Source organism: Centruroides vittatus, unplaced genomic scaffold (assembly GCF_030686945.1).
Source record: "Centruroides vittatus isolate TY-2023 unplaced genomic scaffold, ASM3068694v2 contig_983, whole genome shotgun sequence".
Taxonomy (NCBI): Eukaryota; Metazoa; Arthropoda; class Arachnida; order Scorpiones; family Buthidae; genus Centruroides; species Centruroides vittatus.
The window spans coordinates 1252675-1266462 of record NW_027122654.1 but is presented as its reverse complement, the minus strand read 5'-3'; the positions used below and the strand labels follow the sequence as shown (position 1 = coordinate 1266462).

Below are 13788 nucleotides of genomic sequence, written 5' to 3'. Positions count from 1 at the left end.
TTTCTATTGAATTATTTTAAATTTTTATTGAAGAGAATTACAGTATATTTATATTTACTAAAAACAAAAATGGCAGAAATCATCAAATGTGAAATGGTGTTTTTTCTCTAGAAGACTCTGCACCGCCAAATGAAAAAGAAAAAGAAAAAATACAGTATTTATGGCCATCTTTGCACTTTTCAGTTGCTTATATTTCGGCAACTCCTTTATAGAAAAATCTGAAATTTCGCACACTTCCTAAGAAAACGAGTATTTTTCGAACGAGATATTCACATTTACTATAGACGTTTGGGGGACGGAGAGAACGACCTCCGAAAATCGTCAACACTGATTCCTGTATATGTAGTCAGTCAGTGAATTTTCCACTTGGCGCTGTGTGAGTGCCGTAACTCTCGATACTACAGAACGGCATTTTTGCTATGCAATTGATGAATTTAGCGCTGTAAAAGCAGGAGAGCAGTTTTGTTGGTTAATTTCTGAACACCTATTATATTTTCCAATTCATTGCAAAACTATCGTACTCATTTTAGTGACTTTATTGTGTTTTATCGCCTGTTTCTATATTTAAAATATTCATGTTACTGTAAATCTAAATAATATACTCTCTATCGCTATCGCTCTTTTAAGTAGACCACAAAAGTAAATTTTGACTAAGACCACCGCTGCATCAGAAGCTCGTTTCATCTCTTCTAAAGTTATTTTCGTCGTCTAATGGATTTTCCAGAAAATAAATACATCCACTGTATTCATTTTATCGACGAATATATCCATTTTTAGTTTTTTTCTACTAAGCTACAATAAAATAGGGAAACGGTGCACATGTTCACATAGAAAATACAGTAGAAATGAAATAACTAAAAGAAGGCATCAGAAAAGCCCGACGTTAACAAAAGTTGCTGCTCTTCTACGACGAACTCACCGAGTCACGTATGGGTTTTACCTCATAAAATCACGATTGTGACTGAAAAACTTCTTTGAAAATTTTGGGGTTTGAGTCGACTGCAAACTTTTTCGATAGTCGAATTTTTCAACAATTTCTAAACCTTTCATGGACACCATCTACTTTACTATTAAGCTACGTAATTATAATAGGACAAGCAAACAAGATGCTTATTGGGCTGCAATTAGAAAAAACTGTAATTATAAATTCTGTCTGTCTTTCTCTTATCTAGAGAACGGAGTTAGACAGATGAAAGACAGACGAAAGCAGATGTGGAAACTTTAGGAGCAGCAGGAGACTCCGACTGACTATATAAAAACTTCCGATGCAAACCGAAACTCCCGTTATTTCAATTCAAAAATTTTCCCCATAAAGTAGTTAGATAGATGACCTGCATGACTTTATTGTTAAAGGAAAAGTATGATGTACAGGGGCAAGCCACTACTAATTTGAGATTTGAGGTGGAGAGCATATATTTTAAATTAAGTAAATAAAAAATTGCAGCCCGGCATTGTAACGAAGTGACAATAAAAGAATTGCTCGTGTGATTTTTATAATAAGTCTTATTAAGCTAGTAAAATTGACTGGCATTATCAATGTGACAGGTGATTTTTAATTAACTTTTTCCATCGACCACTGTTAATGTAATATCGACCGCTTTGAGAAGACCTGGTTTAAAGTGTATTTAACGTGGAATGAGATAGGAAGGAAGATGAAAACCAATATTCGAGGCACATATTGGGTATGAATATGTATAAGTGATGCTGTGAAGGGAATTTGTCTTCGATAGCGGCATAGTATGGCCGCTATCGAATGCAAATCGGGTGCTGCTGCTTTTTTTTCTTTCATTCTTCGACGTATTTCTTTTTCTATTTCGTGTAATAAAATGTATCACTCCGCCCAGTAATTTCAAGCAAACATTTAATTTCTATAACCTCTCACTTCTTGTTCATTGCTTTGAAAATTTTCAGTGAACATACCTTCTATCAGTTAAAAAGTCACACTAAGCGTTTAAATACCTTTATTACGTGTAAAAGAACACACTACAGCTATCGTCAAAATCAAGCAATAGCCTATTATATATATACAGCGATACCACGGTTTTCATCGATAATCCGCCCGAAAACAATCGGCGAAACCCGAAACCGACGATAACCGAAGTCAACGAAAACAGAGGTATTACTGTACTTTTAAAACACTCTCGGTGATGAATAATTTTAATAAAGAAAGATTTTTATTGAAAGAATAACGAAATTCTTATTGAAGGGTACTCGTTAATGTTAGTAATATATAATCCTCCATGTTTATTAACATGAAGAAAACATAATTAAAAGGACTTACTAGATTTTAACAAGATTATTATCATGGCATTAAATGAATCCTTTTTAATATACAAATTTCAGAAAATTATCCTTTTACTACCCAGCTTTTTAATCGAATATTAATTCATTTTCAAAATCATTAATTACAAAATACCACAATACGCTCTTTACTATTTGCAATATACTCTGAAATTTTTGAAGATAAAATAGCATTTTTTGTTAATTACACCTGTAAGTATTAATGGACCTAAAATTACATTATCAGAAACATATTGTAAATTTATGGGAAATAATAAATGATTCTCTTTACGATGCGTCGTAAACCGAGCCTTCCTAGTAAACCATCGCGAAAACTGCTTAAGTTACACTGTTTTGCTAGAATTAATTATACGTAAATTGACATCCATCGAATGTTATATTTCGTCTATAATGCTTTTTGCATTTGTTCTAAATATTTTGATGATTCGTAAGACGTTTCTTCCAGAATTTTTAAAGTAATGACACGATCTGATAGCATTGACTCATTCCAGACTGACCAAAGCTTACACTTTAGTTTGAGCCCACCAATGGCCGAATGGAGAAAACCACCGAACGTTCACGAGTAGTTAGTTCGTGGATTTGTGCCTCACCAACAGTCTTGCCACGTGTTTTATGCGATTTCTTTACGTGTCTAACCTAAATAAGAGCCAGTTTTCTATAGAAAGTCTTTCGTGGAGCATCCCTCACTGCAAGATTGTTTTGTGTATCCAATCAACAAATCATTTTGGATTGAAGATTTCAGATTTTTTTAAAAGGAATACTTTGACGTAGATATATAAAACTAATAAAAACTTAACCTGGATATAAGGCAATATTTATTTAAATAGATAAAAAGAAATAAGATTGGTTAGACTCTTTGAAAAAAACAAGATCTTTCTTTAAATCAATTAAGTTTTTGATTTTTTATGCAATCTCTTCTGAAACGACATTTACCTTGTGGAGACATTTTCATTAATTTAGTCTGCCTTAAATCTACTTAAAACGATTCAATGACTTGAATCGTTGATATTCAATGACTTGAAAATTCTCAAAACAATTATTGATAAATATCTGTATTTTAGAAAATAAATAAATTTAAAAATTTCAACGAATTTATTTATATTATTAAAGAAAATATGTATAAATTAAAAATGAAATTTTATTTTTTATTTAAAATTTTTAAGAGAATGTTCTTTATAAAAATTTCAAAATAGAAACATAAAATTCATTTGGAATGTTTTTATGAGAAAACAGAGTAATCTTAATTAATTTTTACTATTTTCTGGATTTTCTCTGTAAAGGAATTAACTACAATTCATTATTTTTTTACAAAATCTTCAGAATAATTTAATTAATCTGAAGTGAACCAGATATTTAATTTTATTCGCTAAGATATCAAAGTATAGATATTGAGCCAGCTAAATAGCCTAGGGCCTAGGCCCCGAGTTATGATGTAACTCACCGCTATGAGGAACCGGATTTGAGCAACGAGTTGTATATCTTTCCGGGAGAAAAATATTCATGTTTATGATATTAAGATATTTCCTGAAAATTTTTACAAACATTTTTTTCTTAATACACAAACCTTCCTGAAAAATTTCAAAAATTTTCAAGAAAAGAAACAGAAGTTAAGTTTTAAACTGGATGAACAAAATCATGCCCCACCTAAAACACAACACTAACATTCATACATACAGAAAAAACCCAATTTTTTTTAATCTCTCGACGTTTCAAAGTGTTCTGAGTCCAAAAATGTGAAAGTCTTTGGGATAATTTTTTAACTTTCTCTCTGTTGCATATAACAGCCGGGAAGGTAAAAAATAGTTGACCCAAGAATCTATCCCTAAAATATTGCACAAAGTTTTGTAGAACCGATACATTTGTAAGCAGAGTTTAAAATCTGCTATTCATTAGCACCCCCTCCCCATTAACTCCACGTCTGTGATGGTCGAGAATTCGGAGAACTGAGGGGTCACGAAAGGGAAGGAAGAGCTTGGACAGGGCAGAGAGGAGAGAAAGGTCACCACTTTTTAGACTGGACATGTGTGTAACGGACGTTGAAGTCATCTATGCTTGTGATCGCCTCACTTTTTAGTTTAATTGTTGTATCATTAAAATTTGTAATATTACAACATTAAAATGAGAAATTTATTTTAATATATAGTATTTTTATTTGAAATATTTTGTTTTATATTATTTCATTTTTATGAATGAATTTACTGAAGGAAATTCAGAAATCAATGTTCTTTTATCATCTGTTCAGTTGCCATTCTTCTGAATTTAATTAGTTTATCGATTTAACAATTCTTAGAATTCTAAAATTTTTATACAGAAAATAATAATAATAACTTTTCTGCATCATCGAAGTTTTCTTCGATGATGCAGAAAAGTTTTTGATTAAAGCTTACGTTGTTATAAGAAACTGGATTAAAATTTCGCTTTACTTTCCCGGCTCTGTTATATATAACAGAGGGGAAGAATGTGCGATCAGTCAAAGAATGACCTCTCAAGATGCTTATATTTTTAAACTCGGGACCTTGAAACGTAAAAACTTTTGGGTTTTCTTTTTGTATGTATGTCTGTGTGTGGGGAGCACGAATTTGTCGAAAATTTCTGAAATTTTCCAGTGTTATTTGTTTTAGGGGATTGACGCTGTAAATTTTGGTGGTTAAAGATCAAGGGGAAAGATAGAGGGGGTCGTGTGTCATATTTCGGAAAGAATAGGACTTAATAATTTTAAAAAATCCAGCAACGAGTTGGGTAACTTTCCCGGAAAACATTTAAAATTGTGTATATATCATCTGTTATGATATTTTATTTTGAAAACATTTTGTATTATTAATTATTATAAAATGGCATAAAACTTAAGTCCGTTCCCACTCGAGATACATGTGACCCCCCTCAATCTCCCCATTTCCTAGACCCTTAACGTAAAAAAATATTAATTTTCAGAGTACGATTATGATTGAGATGATTGTAATGTTTCTTGACGTATACCAGAATAATTTACTTAATCGTTCATGTATGCATCGGCAAGAATGTAGAATAGGATATATACAATACTGTAATAAACTGTTGAAAGTCATCTATTCATTTTCCCTTATATGGTTCCTATAATACACTTAAAGTTGTTTAACTCTGTCTGAGTTTAATGGATTCTCTTAATAAATATGTTAAAGGATGATTGATGTTGTTGCAGTTGAAGATCTCTTCGTTAACTTATACAATCGAAACACTGTAAAGATATAATTTATTAATGAGATAAAATGTTTTTATATAAATTATCCAAGATTTTCATACTTACATAAAAACTAAATTATTTATTGTGATATCATCACAATGCCGGGCTGAAATTTTAAATTTAAAAAAATAACGTGACTTCCGGTCCAGAACGGAAGTACGTATATGGTTAATCGGGTCTTAGACCCCAATGGGGTCTTATGTAGTTCTTTATTCAATTAGTAAAGATATTTAGTGATGTCATGCTAATTGTGCTTAAACAACAAGAATTAATTTTAAATCAGATTGATTTATGGTTATTTATATAACATTTCCCTATCACTAAAGAAAATTATTAAATATTTATGTAAATTATTTTTTTAATTTTCATGATCGTTTAGAATTTTTTAAAATTCCTGTATGTAAAACAGTACTGACAAGTAAGTACATTACAAGTTTTGTCCAAGCAGCGTACACTATTAGGTCAATTTGACGCCACTCTTCCAGTTTTCTTGTAAGAAAGTGTGATAGTGACGTCAATTTGATGTATAAGTGATCTTCTTAAGAAGTATATTCAGTGTCACTGACCTCATCCTGAGCTATCTTTCAGGAGTATACTTTTCAGGTTCCCTATAGAATTTTGGTTTTTGTAGTGGCTTGTTGGACGCTATTGACGTTATGATTGTTTTTTTATCTGCGGTCTGTCGGTCTCTGCCCATTCTACTGAGCATAATGACACTTTCTAGTCTCATTGCTAAAGCAAACATGCGATTTTTCTTCGTTTTATTCGTAATTTTAAACATGAAAATTGTTTTTACGAAATGCTTTAACAGGAACAAAATTCCGTATCGAACAATTTTATATTTTAGGATGTAATAAGCAGACTTTTTAACAAGAAATATTTCTAAAAATGCAAAAAACTGATAGTTTGTATAATGTTTTATAAGATTATCATAAACAAAACCATTTAAAATTTTATTCATAAGTAACCGCAAAATTAATACATCAAGAAATATCACAGTTTACAATATTACAAATTTTATTATAAATTCAAAATTTATTGAAATTTTTAAGCACTAAGGTGAGATATGTAATCGAACTTGCAATCCTTCTTGGCGTTTATATTCACGCATCTTTTATGTATTATCAAAATAATTTTATAAAATAAAAAAAAAAACTTTTATAAATTATATTATAAAATTTGAAAATATTCTTCTAAATATGATTTTAAAATAAATAATTTTCTTATTTTCTATATGATAGATAATTATATTTATATGATAATGTAGCCTATCCTATGTTAAATAACATAATATAGAAATATACTTAATTCACTTATTTTTAATTACAGTGAGTTACGGAACGAAGGAGTTACGTAACAGTTATTTACACTTAAGTTTCTGTAACAACGTGGAGTTATAGAAAATATAATGAAGAGGTAAATGGACGGGTATGATCGGCGAGTAAATTGAAGTGTGGAAGGACAATTATCTTAAAATGTTTACCAAAGCGAATTACTGTTGGAGTAGATTGGATGGATATTGGAGAAGCACAAGTAACTAGTTGTGTGAGAAGTTCTCCTCTTTTCGTTCGATCGATACATCAACACAAATGACGTTTTGTTTGTTGGGCGCTGTTTTGCCTCAATGACAATGGATATTGTTAGAGATAGTGATGAATTTAAAGTAGAAATGCCGAAGAAACGAAGAGAAAAAAGAGTTTTTTCTATAGCATTTCGTCGAAGAATATTTTTTAAGAAAAACCTACGATATAACGACCTTCTATATAGACTTTGATCCACTTTCATAGATCTACGAATACTCGCAAACGGGTCTTCCTTCTGAATACTAAATGGGGAATGCTTCAGTCTATGCAAATTAATGAATGCACGATTTTGCATTGTAATGGGCATTGTAATCACCGAATCACGTAATTTTCAAACTTTAAACTAGTGTGTACTCCTCATTGTTTTTTCATAATTCATATAGTTCGAAATCTTGCAGTTTAGATTCGATTTAGTGCCAACTTTTGAGGGAAAAAAAATGCTGGCGGTATATCGAGGTTTGACTGTATTAAAAGATTATAGTCGAAGTTTCGATATCACTAGCAAATTTTATATAATTTATATAATTTATATAATTTCTTCGATTCATTTTTGTTGTCGAATTATCTATGCTATATTTTTGCAATTTTCCATATAATAAATAATTTTATTTAAATACTTTTTTACTCCATTTCTACATGCATTTTATTAACAGTAATAAATTAACAAAAAAATTTATAGAATATATGTAAAATAATAATTTAAAATATTTATTACTTTCCCAGCTGTTATATATAACGGAGGGAAAGTATGGCCATCAGTCATTAAATGACCCCCAAGATTTTTACATTTTTGGACTCAGGACACCTTGAAACGTCGAGAAATAATAATAATAAAAAAATTTCGGTGGTAATTTCTATATTTATGGTTGTTAGTGTGTGTGTGTGTGTAGGTGTTTGTGTAGGTGTGGCACGATTTTGTTTACTCTGTTTGAATCTTAATAACTCCTGTGCTTTTTGTCGAAAATTTCTGAAATTTTGTAGGAAGGTCAGATTATTAGGGGGAGTCATGCTATTAAATTTTGGTGATTATAGGTCGGGGGTAAGGAGATAATGAGGGTCGTGTGTATCTCCAATAAGGTTGGACTTAACGACAATTTTATCGTTATAATCTTTTATTTAAAAAAGTTATAAATCCCTACACTGAAAATGAAGCTTTTTGCCATTTTATAACAGTTAAAAATATAAAAGAATTTTAAATAAAATATGATAACAGATGGCGCCACTAAAATTTTAAATGTTGCCGGGAAAGTTGAGTAACTCGTTGCTGGTTTCTTTTACAAATATTTTACAATTAATCTTTATGGCTAGTCATTTAGAGTTTTTAATAATATTTCTCTCTTCATTTCCTTAATTTTTGACAGAATAAAAAATTATTAATGTGCATAAATTTGCTAATGACTCATCTAGGAATTGGATAGAATATCTGTGCTTAGTAATTAAAAAAGTTGCTCATAATACAGAATTAATGGAATTTATATTAAGGTATTTAATGAATATTCAATTTTAATTCGTTTGTAAGACTTTAACGTGACGTAAATACGATCAGGAAAAAATGTACAGTACTGTAAGATAGATATATCTTAATACAGAATATACAGAAGATTCGTAATTTAATTTTACATTTTAAAAAGTATATAACTGGAAAACTAATCAGCAGAATGATCTCATATTTTACAAAAGAGACTTTTTGTTTGAATAAAATTTTATTTCAAGCAAAAAGTTAGGTACAAAAATGTTCACTAGGTGAGTAAATGGCGCTACAACACCGTAGTATCAAATGCGCCATTTTAATGTCAGTTAGTTGAATTTCGTTGATTGTGCAGAATATTGCGCTGCTTTAAATTTAAAAAATTCAGAAACGAGTTGCTTAACGTTCCCGGCAACATTTGTTGGCACCATCTATCATATTTTGTTTAAATTTTTTTATAATTTTGAACTGTTATAAAACAACATAACTTCACCTTATAAAAAATATTCTTAAGCTTAACATGCCAACAAGTTTAGATGTTATAACTACTACAATAAATTTAAAGTAATTTATTTTAGTATTTTTATAGGAAAATTAACCTTTAGAATGTAAGAGTGTTGTAGGAAAAGTTTTAAATTTTCGTGATTAAATTTCAAATTATATACTCGCAACGTAAACTTCCTTCTTATTAAAATGGTTGACAAATAGAATTATGCAAATATATTTGAATTTGTATAAATATCATTATTATCTTTTTATATAATTAAATTTAGTAAGTTTTTTCTTTTCTCTCTGCCTCATCTGTGTACAGAGGCAAAAGAAAAGATAAGACAAATCTGAAATAACATAAAACTAATTAATAGACTAATTAATTTAGTAACAGAACATAAACAGCAACAAGACTGTTATGACATATTGTATAACTTACAGTGTACAACATATACTCTTCAAAGATGTGTGAGGTAGTGTTGAAGTTTTTTGCAAAACAGAAAAATGATTAAAAAAAAAAATTGAAAAATTGTTAAAAGATATTAAATTCGTTACTTAAAATTACTTAAAACTACTGTATTATTAAAAGCCCATTTGAAGTTATATTTTTGAGAATAAAAATGGCATTTAGTTAAACTTAACAGCTAAATTTTACGTCCTTATAGAAACACACAAAGAACCTGTTTAAGACGCGACACGTGAGAATACTGGGTAGAATCTTTTATCTGGCGCGCTTCCGTTCAATTCAGCACCAATTTAAAAAATTAATTAATAGAAAATTTAACATCGGAAAACGGGTATTTTTACTTTAATCCAGTTTACTAATATGTTTGTAATCGAATTCAGTCAAAAAAGTTTTAATTTCATCATAATTTATTGATGATTTTAATTTTTTAATATTAGAAGGTAATTAGCATAAATTACAAAGTGTCGTGTTTCATCTTCGCTCCTGTTCAAGTTTATTGCTCTAGGCACGCGCCGATGTTTGTTTTTAGTTCTACTGGTGATTAGGCTTTTATTTCAACCTCGTCCGTTTTGGTTACAGAAGATGGGGAGACGGGCGTCACGTGATCGCTTACCTCACATTTTACCACAGAAATTACCTTACCTTGAAAGTTTTATTTTTTTTCTCAATTTTAATTATTATTAACTATCTTTTTTTGATGGATTCTCATACTTATATGTGTTATGAAGTTGTAGATATTTTTTTTATTAAGTTTTACAAATTTATGTTTTTTTCTTCGATTTTTATATATAAAATATACGAAAATTCAGATATTTATTAAAATTTATCAGAAATGCTAAACTATAAGTACAGTGTGTTTTACAATACTATTACGAACAGATATCGTCAATTATTTTATAAACATATTTATAATTTTAATTTTTATAAATTATTTAAATTGATGCAACGCGAAGCGCTCAGAATCAATTAATTACTGTCGCGCGTTATTAAAGATGGCGATGGGACTCGATTCAATTACTTCTTCATTTCAGATGTTAATTAAAAAGTGTTATTTTCATATAATATTAAATAGTGTATGTTTATTATAATTAATAAATCTATATAGGAATAATATATATTAATTACTGAGTGTATTTAAAAAATAAAAAAAACGGAACAAAAATATAATAGAAAAAAAATGTTTATACTATACCAAAATGTTTTTTACATCTATTCTATTAGATCTATAATAATCCTGACGATGGTGGACTTCACGCCGATCTCTGAATAAGCAAGAGACGAGAAAATTGACATCCAGGCGACACTTAACGCCTAGATGTCAATTATCTCGTCTCTTGCTTACATCTATTCTACTTTCAATACAAGAGTTATATAAATAATAATTAAGATAAACAGCATAAATTGGTAATACAGATAAAATTATATTATATATTATTTATTTATACATTTAAATATTCATTTCTATTATTCGTTTATACATTTTACATTATACAATGCTAAAATTTTATGTACATCTTGTATTGCAAGAATTATAATTAACGTATGCAAAAAAAGTTAATTTTTTATTTTCTGGGTTAGGCATAAGGGGTTGCTTTCAGTGACTTGCAAACAGGATTTTTTAGATGCAGTATTCAACAAATAAACAATTTTTATTGATATATATATCTATAAATATCGTTCATTTGTTGGACAATATTCAAAAGGTCCTGTTTGCAAGTCACTGAAAGCAACCCCTTATGCCTAACCCAGAAAATAAAAGAAATACAGAAAAATAGGTAATATAAAAAATGAATACGTTCATATAGTATTAACTTTCTAATTCTATTGTTCTTTCTGAACTTTCTATACATGACTTACATAAATTATGTGAGTGCTCACCACAAATGTATTTATTACATCGAAAACATTTATTTGTCGTCTTTCTGCCTTTTTTATAACCGCAATCAGAACAGGATGATCGCTTCCGTGATGTTGATGCTGCAGATGTGGATGCCGCAGATGTGGATGCTACTGATGTTGATGCCGGTGATGTCCCTGTTGATGCTGTTGTTGATTCTGATTCCGATTCTGATGTTTCATGTTGCAATTTAGAGAATTGAAGGGCTGCCGTTCTAATGTTTCTGGGTAAATTTTCTTTTTGTGCACGTAATTTTAATTGCGGAGTCATTAGTTCGATCGATAGCAGTTTCATGAAGTGTCTTCTGCGTTGATTTTGTGGAAGTTTATTATTCAGATAATAAATGACATGAGAATTTACGGCCGAAATATTTAGCAAACTATAAAAAATAACAAGGGGCCAGCGTCGGCAGTATCTTGCGCAATTATAACGTGACGCCAGTTTATCAACAACGTCGACGCCTCCCTTTGTAAGATTGTAAAACGTTACGATTTCGGGTTTGTTTTTTTCCTCGGTTGAAGAATCAATGCTATTGTTGTGGTGTAAAGTTGATAGTAAGAGAGTTACTTTATTTCTTTTGGGAGAATATGAAACTAAAGTACACTTTTTTTGGAATCCAAACATGCTACTGAATACAGTTCTGTTTCTCGAAGTAATGAACTCTGGCGGTATTTCTCTTTTATTTTTTTTTAAAGTACCGACTGACGTCAGCTTTATGTCTAATAATTTTAATGCAAGTTCGTAACTCGTAAACCAATTATCAAATGTTATATTCCTTCCAGAGCCTGCTACGGGTTTACATAATCTTAACACAACATCTTTAGGAGAATTACTTGTGAAATATTGGCCCTGCGGTTGCATTCCCGCATATACTTCTAAGTTGCTACTATAAAAAGTCCTTGAATCTGTCAAGGCAAAAATTTTTATCCCATATTTTGACGGCTTGCTTGGAATATATTGCCGGAATTGGCATCTGCCCTTAAATGCCTCCAACATCTCGTCTATAGTTAAATATTCCGATGGGTAATAATTCTTTTGGCAATTAGTAACAAATTTCTCAAAAAAATCTCGCACCGCAGCGAGTTTGTCAGTATTACGACGATCATTTCTAGTAGCTTTATCGTCAAATCTTAACGCTCTTATTAGAAAACTAAATCTTTTCTCTGACATCACAGGTTTTATAATTTCTATTCCGAAACCATCGGAGGTCCAAATATCTCGCAAATTTACTGTATTTAATTTCATCACCGCACATGCAAACAATATTCCTATAAAAGCTTTTATTTCACAAATATTTGTTGAGATGGCATCACGCTCGCGGCTAAATTTTTCTTTTATTCTCTCTATATACTTATTTGTATTTTCGACAATATGATTTAATATATCGTCATCAAAAAATAACTTCCAGCATTCCGAAGGTGTTTTGACGAACTTTGCTCTTCCATTTGGGCCAGGCAAATGAGTTATAATATTTTCTTTCTCTCTCCTCTGAGTTTGAAGGGGCATTTCCTTATTCCACCTAGTTACACGGTCTTTACCCATAAAAAATGAACCAGAAGTACTAACCTCGTCTAGGTCTGAACAAGATTGTTCAGATTCAGAGTCCGATTTTCGCTGCTCCAAAATATCATCCTCTTCCTCCGAAGAAAAAACATCATCATCATCTTCAATCATCTCTGTTATCTCCGAAGATGAAAGCAAGTAAAAATTACTTTTATCCATAGCGCTGTTTTAACACAATCGTAAAAAAGAAGAACTATACTCGAAACCAAAAACAGCAACAAAAACAATGACGAGCTAATGCGAAAAAACTGCACTTATATAGTATCAGAGTAAAAAGTCACGTGACAGAGAAGGGAGAGGACTAAAATTTACCAAATATGGAAATATGTGAATAGGGTTCCTTATTTGGTAAATTTTTTGTAAGCTCCCTTTTCTGTCACGTGACTCAATAATTACTGCCCTAGACCAAGCCTAACCTTGTTTGGGAATCGAAGTTTTAATTTAAAAAAATACAATTTGACAGGAGATTGATTTATTTTATTTATTTGTAGTTTGGTATCATCTTACGAAGTTTTATGACAGTAGTTCCAATAAAATTTTTATTTATTTAAGTAATTATAATTATTATTTTACCTATCATTCAGTGTTTTTACGGCAAAAATTGAAAATTTTAAAACATTCCATTTCTGGATTCATCTGAAGACAGGTACTAGAGTTATACCATTTATTTGAAAGTTTATTTACATTCTTAGAACAATAATACATATTTGAAAAGACGGCAAACAAAAAAAAAAAACCCTCATAAAACCCATATGATCTATAAGTATTAAACCAACAGCAATAAAAGAATATTCCAATTCA

The 13788-nt window shown here is 30.2% G+C and overlaps 1 protein-coding gene across 1 annotated transcript; it reads right to left on the bottom strand.

Annotated features, from left to right (window-relative positions):
- Positions 1 to 11334: 11334 nt before the first annotated feature.
- On the bottom strand, positions 11335 to 13146 carry LOC136985969 (piggyBac transposable element-derived protein 4-like). The gene has a single exon (XM_067283388.1). The coding sequence runs from the start codon at positions 13144 to 13146 to the stop codon at positions 11335 to 11337; it is 1812 nt and encodes a 603-aa protein (XP_067139489.1).
- Between the last annotated feature and the right edge of the window lie 642 nt (positions 13147 to 13788).

Excerpts from the sequence above, each read along its gene's own strand:
- LOC136985969 (XM_067283388.1), bottom strand. The coding sequence starts at position 13,146 with ATGGATAAAAGTAATTTTTACTTGCTTTCATCTTCGGAGATAACAGAG.